This window comes from Diabrotica virgifera, chromosome 9, assembly GCF_917563875.1.
Source record: "Diabrotica virgifera virgifera chromosome 9, PGI_DIABVI_V3a".
Taxonomy (NCBI): domain Eukaryota; kingdom Metazoa; phylum Arthropoda; class Insecta; order Coleoptera; family Chrysomelidae; genus Diabrotica; species Diabrotica virgifera.
In genome coordinates this window covers 17,753,046-17,766,651 of record NC_065451.1, presented here as the reverse complement: position 1 = coordinate 17,766,651, position 13,606 = coordinate 17,753,046, and the positions used below count along the sequence as shown (strand labels likewise).

Genomic DNA, 13,606 nt, shown 5'->3' with positions numbered 1-13,606 from the left:
TTTTTATAAAAAATCTCTTAACTTAAATAATGTCCTTTTAGGAAGCTCTGATGATAGCAGGTAATGTGCTAAAAGTACTCAGATAATTTTAATAAAAATATTTTACACACTATAAATTTTTTTGAGAACATACACCTGTTTGCCGGTTTGACCTACTTAGAAGTGTGTACAAGTCATAGAGTCTTTTTCAATTTAAATAAATAAACGCAAAAAAAAAATTTTAAAAATTATTAACGCATTTTGACTTTACCTTCTTCTGTTAGAGTTAAGTCCTTTATTGTCTTATAGAGGTTACTATATTCATAACCCCTATGTCCAAATTCACTGTAAACATCCTCACTCTCTAGTTTCAAACTGTCTTGATCCAAAGTTATTTCGGTTTTTTCCAAACCGATATCTTCTTCGTTTTCGACGATGGTGATTTTACCAGACAGGAGTAGAACGCTTTCGGAGCAAAATATTTCGAATTCGCCACTTCCCTGCTGAATCATGGCATTTATAGGTATTGAACCTATCGAGGAAAGCACCAAAGGTTTCCTAAAGTGTAGGTTTTCGAACTTCAAGCCAGCTGCTCCTTTTATATCTCCAGAAATTTGAACAATTATATTCTGAAAAAGAACAAAACACAGTTTTTAAATATATGTGATGATGTACATAGATTATGGGAAGTACAAAAACCAATTTACGTCTGCTTTGTAGATTTGGAAAATGGGTTCGATAGGGTCAAACATGATAGGGCTGTTTGAACTGATATAAAAATGATTAGAATATATGATAAAGATCTGAGACTTTTACATCTACATATATTGGAATCAAGAGGCTTCTATTCTTGTATGACAATATCCAGTGGCATGCGGTGACTTTTTCGGAAGGAGAAGCGATTCAATAAGGATATAAAAATATTTTCGAGGGTCGAGCCACTTCCCACCTGATAACACTCTGATGCGCTATAGGGGCTCTCTATCGGCAAAGTGCTTATGTGAGACGTCCTAGGTACAAGGACTTACACACTAAATCCTACCCCGATCAATGCGTGAGGCACTCAATTCCCGCTATTCCTAGTGACTAGTGACCTATCATTGATCTATATTGCTAGCTCGGGCCTTGAGTCCTCGCGCCGGGCTTTGTTTCCTAAAGAAGAGTTCTATTTAAAAAAAAATTATATTCCGAGGCGTTTTCCACAACACACAACTTTCAACAATATGACACTTATTTATACTTGAGGTCTATTCTCCTATCAAGTTCTGATAATTGTTGAATGCAGTCTTTTTCAATGGATAATAGGGCTAAATTTCGCATGTTGAATTTCTTTTAAACTCTTAATTTAAAACTTTTAATGCATTTTAATAATAGGGCTTTTCATCAATTGTCATTTGTTTCGAGCTTCTGTCATGTGTCATATAATATTAATATATGTACGTCGTGCGTCTTTGGTTTGTATTATTGTATATACCAATAACGTATGTCGTAGATATATTGATATTATGTGACACATGACAGAAGCTCGAAACAAATGACTGTGAATGAAAAGCCCTATAAAAAACTTCGTTCAACTGATGCAGTTGTGGCTGGGATAGTTAGTACCTACTACTTCACACAACTTGACCACTTCACACAGTGACTTGTTTAAACCAGTAGTTATAATAGAAATACCCAGATTTCTGGGTATTTCTTTATCACTAATGTCAGTTGTTTCATAAACGACACTTAACTGAGAATGCAAAGCTGGGATATCAAAAGATTTTCATTATTTAATCGTAGTGAAGTAAATTCCTCTGTGGGAAATTTTGATGAATTATAATTAGAAATATTAAGATTATATATAATTCTACAAATTTTAAATCGTTAAAGTTTTGAAAGTTAGAATTCATTTGTTATAGAATATTATCAAAAGGTCTCTCTGTTGCCGACATTATCAATCTTCATTATTTTTCTTTCATGTTCAAACCCCATATTTTCAGTTTTATCCCAAATATTTTTAAACTGCTCTCGTTTTTTAATTATCATATTAATAAAGTCATCAATTTGTCTTATACAAAATGCAATGTCATTTGACTTCATCTGTAAAATGTCAAATGAAAGATCAGTAAAACGAAAAATATCTGCAAAAAATTTAAATCGAAATACATATTCTTTAAGCGAATGTACATGTACCTCGTACGTACCTAACCACCGCTGCAGCAGTAACAGTCGGAAGGCGATAGGATGCGCTAGGACGAGCGCTTCCAGAGTACCAAAATTCGCGCGATTAATGGGTTGCAGTCATTGAACCCTGACCAATTTTTACACCGGACAACTGCTTGACAAGCGGCGATTTTGAGATGCGCTTCTGTCAGGAGTGGACCGAATATGTAGTTGAATTGTGTGCATATTGATTTCGTTCGTACGCGATTAATTTTTAATATTTTTCAATGCGTATGCCTAGGTAATATGTAGATTACTTGGATTAGGGAAAAAATTTTGTTATTAAATAGGTATTAATTAATAATAGATATATTTTCTTATATCGAAGTAGGTATAGGGAAGCGGCGATTCCCCCGCTTCCATGGACCGCACGCCTCTGACAATATCTAAATACTTCAGAAGTATTTGGATGTTTTCATACATTTGGTTTTTCTCTGCTGATAAAAGTTAATAGCAATTGTTTTAATAGGGTGTCAAGAATTGAAAAATTTAGAGGTTAGTGCAGATGGGGTACAGATTGTGAAAAATAACATTGACGTTAGAGTTGTTAAAAGAGCTGGAATGGTGTTGGGCGTTTTGTACTGGAATGGTATTGCCATAAATTGAATAATAACTTACCAATAATGAAGTAAAAGGTCTAATAGTTAACGAACAAGAAACAATCAAGAACTGTGAGGAATATGTATATTTGGGAACAACAATCAACAAGAGTGGACGCACCAAAAAGAGATAGAGCAAAGGATCCTGAAAGGAAAAGGGTGACTTGATGCCTGAACTCGATGCTAGGTCAAAATAACTATCTAATCAAAGAAAACATCTCATCTTTAACTCCATCTTTAAAAGTATAGTGGCAAACATGGCAACTTACTAATTCCCTGAAACGACGCCTACTTGCATTCGAAATGTATTTCTGGAGAAAATCGGCTAGAAATCAAGGCTTGAAAGAATACAAAAAATGCAAAGGAGACAACTGATCTGGTATGGTCATGTAGAAAGAATCGACGACCACAGGCTGCCCAAACAAATTCTAAAAAGGACGCCAAGGGAAAGAAGGAAGAGAGGAAGGCCGAAACAATCCTGGCTAGGCGGCATTCAGAAGGCAATGTCAGAAAGGAATCTTCACCCTGAAGAATGGAACAACCGACAAAGCTGAAAACTGGGAACCGGAAGGCGAAGAACGCTATAAATAACCGGGATAATACTTACCAATAATGCACTAATAGGTAACACATATCGCCCATTTAATTTATGTCCCATACAATCACTAAATTCTGGAGCAGTTAGAGTAAGATTAAAGTTTCTTACTCCAGATTTAGACTTCTGCAACGAATCTCTTGACCAGTTGTCTGAGCGATTCCAATGTATAAGATCGGCTATTGTTTCCGTGTTCCTACTTACTGGATATTCAATTTTGGGATAAATATTGGCTAAGTTCATATCAACACCAGCGAGATACACTCTAAAAGAAAAAAAATACTGTTAATATCTATACAAAAAAGTACATTAAAACAGGTACAGAGTTACATAAACAAAAACAACAACAAATAAGAATGGGATAATCATAAATGGTGAAATCCTTAATAATACAAGTAATTGAACTTCGTAAGTCCTAGGTTTTCACCCAAAGTAATCGAAAGTAGAACTGGAAGTCGATATTTGAACTCTTCGTGTAACTTTGCGTCGATTGATATACGATTTTACGATTTTACTAATTTTTAGTCATTATTGCAACTCTAAAACCGGAAGTCTGATGTCAAATTTCTTAGCTTTAATACCATCCTTCGATGAGATGCTTTCATTTGACACCTCATTTGTCATTCTACCTGGTATAATGACGGAGGAGTTATATTCGCTGTCAGACAGACAGCCTAGGTCAAATTTATCACCTTTAGTACCATCCTTGGCTTATAAGCTTTCATTTGACACCTCATTTGTCATTCTACCTGGTATAATGACGGAGGATTTATATTCGCGGTCGGACGGACAGACGGGTAGACAGCCTAGGTCAAATTTATCACCTTTAGTACCATCCTTGAATTATAAGCATTCATTTGACTCCCCACTTTTCATTCTACCTGGTATAATGACGGAGCAGTTATATTCGCGGTCGGACGGACATATGGACAGATGGACAGACGGCCTAGGTCAAATTTATCACCTTTAATACCATCATTGGATTATAAGCTTTCATTCGACACCTAATTTGTCATTCTACCTGGTATAATGACGGAGGAGTTATATTCGCTGTCGGACGGACAGACGGACAGACAGCCTAGATCAAATTGATCACCTTTAGTAACATCCTTGGATTATAAGCTTTCATTTGACACCTCATTTGTCATTTTACCTAGTATAATGACGGAGGAGCTGTGCTCACAGACAGAGAGATAGACAGACAGACGGACGGACGTGGATAATTCAAAGTTTTCACATTTTTTCAAAATTGGGTGAAAACAATAAGATACGCCGATGACACTATCATATTTACTTTAACTCTATACAAAGCCTGACAAACATACTGGAACGGCTGAACGAAAAGTTTACCATATAATGGTGTTAAAATTAAGAAAATTCATGGTCATTACAAAACATCTAAAAGACAACGAGGCACTCCCTATTAATAATACCAAATACTATTGACTGTAATACATACAACTCTTGACATTTCCCATTAATTTTGAGGAAGCAAAGAAATAGCGCTTATTTTAATTTAATTTAGCAAAATTAGCTCGTTATTCAAAAATTTATAAAATTAAATTTGAATGTTTACGTCAAATTTTAGGTTGTCAAAACGTAGTTCAACTCAAGCCGACAGTGGCGCTAGTGGCAACGTGCTTCCAGATTTCTGTGGGAGTTGGATGTATTACAGTCAATAATATTTGATAATACCCACATCTTAGTTATACTCTGGGCTAATTAGCAAAATTCATGGAAAAGTTATTTACCAGCAATTTTATTGCTGAAATCGAATTATAAGATCCTATATATAAATAATATAGGTATGCAAAGTCCGCAGATAGTGTGCTACTTTTTTTATAAACAAAATGGCGCCGACAAATCGTATTTTTTTCAATTATTGCTCTATAACTCCGAAGATTTTAACTTTACAACCAAAACACTTTAATAAAAATTCACCGCAATTAAATTCTGCATAGAGATATGTTTTCACGATTTGCTCCGACGAAAATTTTCCTCGGAAAATGCGGTTTTTCCTAACAAAGACTCTAATTTTCAAATAAAGTTTTAGGTAAGTAATTAATAATCAATAATTAAATAACTTAGTGACATCAAAGCTTTCTTGGTATAGATTGTAATTCCAGAAGCCGGTGAAAATTAAACGAATATTTTAGCAACAATTCAATTGTTAATTAACAAATTACGATCGCAATAATAACCAAAATAATCATGATACATTGATCAAACTTATAAAGATTATAAAGATGAGATGCTTATTTAATATTTTATCGACAAAATATAATTTTTTCTTTTTTTTGCATAATCTTTAAATTTAAAAAAAAAATAGTTATAATACGCTGGTCTAATTAGTAAAGTACAAAGAAAGGTTATTTACCAGCAATTTTATTGCTGGAATCGAATTTTAAGATCCTATATATTATTAATATAGGTATGCAAAGTCAGCATATAGTGTGCTACTTTTTTTATAAACAAAATGGCGCCGACAAATGGTATTTTTTTCAATTATTGCTCTATAACTCCGAAGATTTTAACTTTACACCAAAAACACTCAAATAAAAATTCACCCCAATTTAATTCTACATAGAGGCATGTTTTTCCCGATTTGCTCAGACGAAAATTTTCCTCGGAAATTGTGGGTTTTCCCAACAAAATCTCGAATTTTCAAATAAATTTTTTGGGCCAGTAATTATTTATCAATAATTATATAGCTTGGTGAAATAAATGCTTTCTTGTTATAGATTATAAATTCAGAAGCCGGTGAAAATGAAACGAATATTTTAGCAACAATTCAATTGTTAATTAACAATTTACAGTCGTAATAACAACCAAAATAATTATGAGACATTGATCAAACTTAGAAAGATTATAAAGGTGTGATGCCTATTTAATATTTTGTCGACAAAATATAAATTTTTCATTTTTTTGCATAATCTTTAAATGTTTAAAAAAATTGTTATAAACAAATTAACATTTCTCAGAAATTGTTTATTATATTCTAATTTAAAAAAATACTTAAAATGCGTATTTCATAGGTCTTGAAAATGAATGCTTTAAAAAAAATTTCCAGCCATTTGCAAAAAAGTTAGCAAACAGCAAAATAAATATACCAAATCTCCATTGTTTATAATTTGTTTTAATTTTTTCAAAGCTTAAAAGTGAGTCTATGGTACAACCTAATTACTCACAAAGAATGTCAAAAATTAGTGCAATGGTTATATTTTAATCAAAGATTAAAAATACTTTTTTTGTAATTTTTAGCGCAAACGTAGGCCTGATACAGAGTCGGAGCTAAAATGTTCACTCGAAACGACTGACACGCAGCATGCATTATTTATTAAAAGTGTACATCACGCGGCCGGTCGTCGCTCCGAGTGAAAATTTTAGCTACAGTACTGTGTTACTCTACTTTCGCGCGTGTAAATTACAAAAAAATATATTTATAATCTTTAATTAAAATATAACCATTAAACTGATAATCGATATTTTTTTGTAAATAATTAGCTTTTACGTTAAACTCACTTCTACGCTTTGAAAGAATTAAAAAAAATTATAAACACAGTAGTAATCGTATGTTTATTTTGCTGTTTCATAACTTTTTTACAAATGGTTGCAAAGAAGGTTTAAAGCATTCATTTTAAAGATATTTAAAATGCGCATTTTAGCTATTTTTTAAAATTATAATATAATAAAAACTTTCTGAGAAACGTTAATTTGTTTATAACTATTTTTTTTTAACATTTAAAGATTATGCAAAAAAATAAAAAATTCATATTTTGTCGACAAAATATTAAATAGGCATCTCATCTTTATAAGATTTCAAAGCTTGATCAGTGTACCATAATTATTTTGGTTATTATTGCCACCGTAAATTATTAATTAAAAATTGAATTGTTGCTAAAATATTCGTTTAATTTTCATCAGCTTCTGGAACTATAATCTAAACCAAAAAGTCTTTTAATTGACCAAATTATTTAATTATTGGTAGATAATTACTTATCTAAAACTTTATTTGAAAATTAAAGATTTTGTTGGGAAAACCCGCATTTTCCGAGGAAAATTTTCGTCGGAAGAGATCGGGAACGCATCTCTATGTAGAATTTAATCACGATGAATTTTTATTTGAGTGTTTTTGTTGTAAAGTTAAAATCTTCGGAGGTATAGAGCAATAATTGAAAAAAACACGATTTTCGTGCGCCATTTTGTTTATAAAAAAGTAACACACTATCTGAGGACTTTGCATACCTATATTATTAATATATAGGATCTTATAATTCGATTCCAGCAATAAAATTGCTGGTAAATAACTTTTCCCAAAAATGGCCTATTCTCCGATAATCAACCCAGACTATTAGTCAAAACGCATGCAAGGGCAAAATTTGTGAAAATTAAACATCTATTATGTAGGAGAGACCTAAGAATGGATCTAGTAGAATGGATCTAGTGTAGCAGCGCAACAAACTTATCCTTACCCTAGGTATACTGTGTGGCGCTTTTTTTTACGGCTCTTACGGCGCCGTAAATTATCGCGTGTATGGCCTTAGCCTAAGGATAAGGTTGTTACGCTGCTACGTTTTTACAACTTTCCTCTACAGATCTGAGGCCTGATTATTGAAGAAAGTAGAAATTGGAAGCTTTTTAGCATTGGTGTTATCGAAGGATGCTACGAATATCAAGATTAGCAATATTAAAGTCCTCGCTAAGAGGGAAGAAATTATACATTCATTTAAGGTGCGAAATCTGGAATATTCTTTCGGTCATATAGTAAGAGGTCCTCGTTATGGTCTGCTGCGTTTGATTATGGACGGCAAAATAAAAGGTAAACCAGATGTAGAAAGAAAACGAACCTCCTGGTCCTAAAATCTAAGGGAATGGTTTAGTCTGAGCTCTAACCAACTATTTAGAGCCGCTGTAAGTAAAATAAGAATTGCCATGTTGATATCCAACCTTCAATTGAAGGTGCAACCTTAAGAACAAGAATATGTGTTTAAGGTAATATTAAAAATTTACTTACTTTCCTAAAGCCTGCAACAAAAATTCTGTGCCACTCTTAGATCCCCTTTTGGTGAGAGGAACATTTATGCTCTGCGGAACAGATCTCTTCAGAATGGCTTGAAGTAGACCATGCGGGGCAATTTCGATAAGAACAGAGTCTTTGGGAATATGCTTGATACCTTCCTCAAACAAAACGGAACTCAACAAATTGTTGGTGTGATAATCTGCTGAGGAATGTCTAGCTAAATCTGTCTCCCAGTTGGCTTCTAAGTTAGAGGTGGATATCCATTTGGAAGATCTAGGCATGGGTGTAGGAAGGACTTCGTTTAAATACTTGCGGAGTAATGGGCCAGCAGGTTGGATATAGCGACTGTGGTAGGCGATATTTGCTACATTAACCAACTTGGCGAATGTGCCCTTAGCTGATAATGTCTTAACGTAATCTTCCATATCTTTTTCGGGGCCTGAGATTGTGCAGCTGTCTGGACCATTGTGACAAGCGACTTCTATTGTAGGAGGCAGCTGATCTTTAATCTGGTTATATCCAAGACCTGCAATTATAAAAAATCTAAACTAAAAATTGTTCAATAGTTTTATTAAGTAAACAAAGCACGCAGTTACGTCTTTTTGCAAATTAATGTTAAAGTTCGGCAGCTACGAGGACACCAATATTAAAGAAGAAAACTAAAAAGAAGCAAACCTACACCAAACCAAAATGCAAAGTACAAACCAAAGAGGTAATGTAAGTGAAAGCAAGACACGGCGCAGTGTAAAAGCCACTTTACAGGATGCAAGTAATTGCGCAATTAATTGCACAGTTTCTTGCAGCAATAGAAATTGCATCGTTTCATATGAAAATTGCACAGAACAGTTGCTGCAACTTGTTGCATTAATAAGTTGCAGCTAAATAGAACAGCAATTTTTTTTCATGCAATTTTTTCTTTAATTTGATTATAGTTTTAGCAACTTTTAACACTGTTTGTGTTTTTACTTTTCTGTCAACAATTAAAAGCTTCTGATGATATTAACATTCTGTCATCCTCAATTTCAAAGTCATGCTTTGCTTGATATCAAGACCACGCTTGATTGTTTCCCAATTTTGTTCAGATTGGTAATTACTAATTACCTATAAGATTGTTCTTGGGACATTGCAATACATGGGACATTGCAAAACACAGCGTTCTTGGTTACATCGTGGCTAGCAAATAACGATACTACTAAAAGAAATTTAAACATTTTCTTCTTCTTTTTAAAGTGCCGTCTCCTCAATGAAGGTTGGCTACTACAATTGCAAACTCTTCTCTGTCTTCTTCTTCTTCTTCTTCAAATGCAAATCCACTAATGGATGTTGGCGATCACATTTTCCATTAACTCTCTGTTTCTTGCAATGTGAATCAATGATTGTATGTCGGTAATCCCTGTCCATTGCCTTATGTTTCGGAGCCAGGACATTTTCTTGCGTCCTATTCCTCTCTTGCCTTCAATTTTACCCTGGATTATAAGTTGAAGGAACTGGTATTTTTCGTTTCGCATGATGTGACCCAAATACGCCGTTTTTCTTTTCTTGATGTTTTCGAAAAGCTGACGTTCTTGGTTGATTCTTTTAAGGACATCCACATTTGTGACTTTCGCCGTCCATGGTATCTTTAGGATACGGCGATAAAGCCACATTTCGAAGGCTTCTAATCTGTTTATATCCCTCGTTTTGAGTGTCGAGCCCTCTATGCCATATAGCAGCACCGACCACACGTAGCATTTAGTAAACCTTAGTCTCAGTGTAAGGTCGAACTCTGAGCAGCTCAGTACCTTCCTGAATTTTACGAAAGCTTGTCGAGCTTGCTCAATGCGACATTTTACTTCCCTGTCCGATGCCCAGTCTTCAAAAAGCCACGTTCCTAGGTATTTGAATTTGCTCACTCTCTCAATGGACTTAGTATTCAGTGTTATGGTGGAGTTTTCAAATGCATCCAAGTTTCTGGAGATGATCATGAATTTGGTCTTTTTGGTATTAATCTCTAATCCCATTCGCTTACTGTATTCTCCGATTATAGTGACAAGTTGTTGAAGATCTGCTATGTTGTCGCAAATTAAGACAGCATCATCAGCATATCGTATGTTGTTGATTAATACTCCATTCACTTTGATTCCCATCTCTGCATCTTCCAAAGACTCTTGAAATATGGCTTCCGAATAAATGTTAAATAAAAGAGGGGAAAGCACACATCCCTGCCGAACACCCCTTCTTATATGTATGGATTTGGATATAGAATTGTCTATTTTTAATTGTGCTGCCTGATACCAGTACAAGTTTTCAATGCATCTTATGTCTTTTTGGTCTATATCAAGCTTCTTGAGGATCTGCATTAACTTGTGATGTTGGACACGATCAAACGCTTTCTCGTAGTCTAGAAAGCACAGGAATACGTCCTTCCTCTGATCGTAACAATTTTGGACCAACACCTGTGTTGCTACTATTGCTTCTCTTGTTCCCAAACCTTGCCTAAACCCAAACTGAGAATCACTGATGTCCCATTCACATTTTTTGTATAATCTTTGATGTAGTATTTTTAAGAATATTTTTAAAGTGTGACTCATCAGGCTAATGAGTCTGTGATCCTCACATCTTTTTGCATTGACTTTTTTGGGTAGGGGAATAAATGTAGAGAGCAACCACTGCTGAGGATAGCAACCAGTTTCATAAATAAAATTAAATATTTTATGTAGTGCTGAAATTCCCCTTTCATCTAGTAGTTTGAGTATTTCTGAAGGGATTTCATCAGGTCCAGGTGCCTTATTGTTTTTTGAATATAATATTGCCTTTTCTATTTCCTCTTTAGTAATTGAAGGGCCAGTCAGCTGGTCGTCTGTATACACTTCACTCATGGGTCTTTCGTCATGAAAGAGCTCCTGAATATAGTTTTCCCATATATGAATTTTCTCTTTTTCACCTAGCACTACCTGGTTATCCTGATTAACTATAATAGTTGGTCTTCGTTTTCTGTATATTCCAGTAGTCTCTGTCTTCAGCTGTTCTTATTAGCTATTCAAAATTTAGCCCTGTCCATTATCGGGTGTTTCTGAGCCACGATAGTCTTTTCCTTCCTAGTACTCTCTTTCCCTCGATCTTTCCTTTCGCTATAAGTTGAGCATATTGGTACTTATTATTTCTCAGTATGTGGCCTAGGTATGATGTTTTTCTAACTTTCACTGTGTTGAAAAGTTCTCTTGCCTTGCCTATTCTATGCAGCACTTCTTCGTTTGAGGTATGCGATGTCCATGAAATTTTGAGTATTCTCCGGTAGATCCACATTTCAAAGGCCTCCAATTTTTTTACGGTTGATTTTTTAAGGGTCCATGTCTCAACTGCATAGAGAAGAGTCGACCAGACGTAGCATTTGGATAAACGTAGTCGAATTTCGAGTTTTGTTCGAGAATCACAAAGCAGTTTTTTGATTTTTTCGAAAGATTTTCTTGCCTGTTCTATTCTCGATCATATTTCTAGATCAGGATTTAGGCTGCTATCGATCCAACACTTTAAACCTTTTAGAGGAGTTTAATGAACCGTCTATATATTTAAATTACGTAAGGGTGGATAAAAATGCTTTTGAGAACTTGTTATACGAGTATGTGACTTTTGAGAGTTTCTTCTCTAGTCTATTTCATGTCAGTTTATGCAATTATTTGCACCGTGTAATCACCTACTTTATTGCAAAAAGGTAGTTGCAACTAATTGCACAAATTATTGTGCAAGAAATTGTGCAATTAATAGCGCAATTACTTGCATGGTGTAAAGTGGCTATAATACAAAAATTTCAAATTTTAAATTTTTTGTTTTTTCTTTTTAGTTATCTTCTTTTTCCTATTTATAAGTAATTCTGCTTCCTCTTTATAAGCAATTATTGGCGGATTGATACCTCTGTGCAAAGTTGTCACTCCATCTTTTGCGCAGTCATCCAATACCTACTTCTTCTACCGATTGGTGATTTATCTTTTGCTGTTTTAACTACACGAGTCTCATCCATTCTTACTAAAAATGAATAAACTAGGACCTACCCACAGCTGCCATCATTCCTGGAATTAAAGTGGCTTCTATAGAAGCCCTTCCTCTTGAGTAAGAGGATAGAATCATCTGTTCGTGGGTCATACAGCCATCGGCATAGGCGCAACCCAGTTCTCCTACAGAATGTCCAATAATTCCATCTGGTTCGATACCAAGAGCTTTTAAAACATCGGTTAAGGCAATCTGCAAGATTTTATTAAGGTATACAAATAAGTATTATAAGTAATCCAGGAACCGAAGCTATTTACCTCGTAATTTTTACAGAATGAATCGATTTGCTTGAAAATTTTAGAATAAGTAGTGGATACTCCAAGGATCAAAATCTATATGATGCTGAAAGGCGCTTTTACCAAGGGGGTGGTCGCCACAACATCTCGGGTTGATAAAAACGTTAATTTTAAGAAAAAAATGTTTTATACATTTTTTCGATAAAATTAATAGTTTTCGATTTATTCGCTATCGAAAGTGTTATGTTTTATATCGAAAAAATCAATGTTTTTCGATAATACTCATTTACGATTCACTCTATTTTTGCCGTAGAAAAAAATTTTTCAAACCAAGTTCTTGAGAATTAAAAAACCTACAATTTCATATTTAAACATTTTTTCGTATCTCTGATGCTAATCTTTCTATTCTGAAGAATATGGTATTTTTTAGCAAACTACAAAAATTCGTTATTCGCTTTTAACTCCAGTTTTTTTAAAACTAATCATTCTAAGCCAGTCAAACTTCTAGAATCTATTAATAATACATCAATAAAGAAGAATGAATAAGGCCAATGACTAAAAACACCGCTAACTTACATTATTATGCTTCCAATCGGATTTCTACTTTTTTTTTTCAAAAAAATATATTGATTTTTTAACCGTAACTTTTTTATTTTTTATCTTAGAAAGTTTGGTAAAAAAGCATCATATAGATTTTGATCCTTGGACTATCCACTACTTATTCTAAAATTTTCAAGCAAATCGATCAATTCTGTAAACATTTCGAGGTGAAAAGCTTCGATTCATGGACTATAAGGTATACAAATAAGTATTATAAGATCAGATAAATCATTTGTAATTTAGTTGAAAGTATTAATAAACAATAAGTGTGGTTTATCAATAAAATAGATTTAATAGATTAGAACAGAATAAAAACCAGGTGATGAAAGAGGTGTCTATAGTAAAA

The 13,606-nt window shown here is 33.9% G+C and overlaps 1 protein-coding gene across 2 annotated transcripts in view; it reads right to left on the bottom strand.

Moving 5' to 3' along the window:
* The window catches only part of LOC114328490 (fatty acid synthase), a 147,638-nt gene that overhangs the window by 103,999 nt on the left and 30,033 nt on the right, over positions 1 to 13,606 (bottom strand). For both annotated transcript variants that reach the window (XM_050661743.1, XM_050661742.1), the window contains exons 9-12: positions 12,427 to 12,616; positions 8,393 to 8,924; positions 3,391 to 3,643; positions 251 to 608 (exon numbers count right to left, since the gene is read on the bottom strand). In XM_050661743.1, coding sequence (XP_050517700.1) covers positions 251 to 608; positions 3,391 to 3,643; positions 8,393 to 8,924; positions 12,427 to 12,616 — 1,333 coding nt within the window. The remainder of the gene's footprint in view (positions 1 to 250; positions 609 to 3,390; positions 3,644 to 8,392; positions 8,925 to 12,426; positions 12,617 to 13,606) is intronic.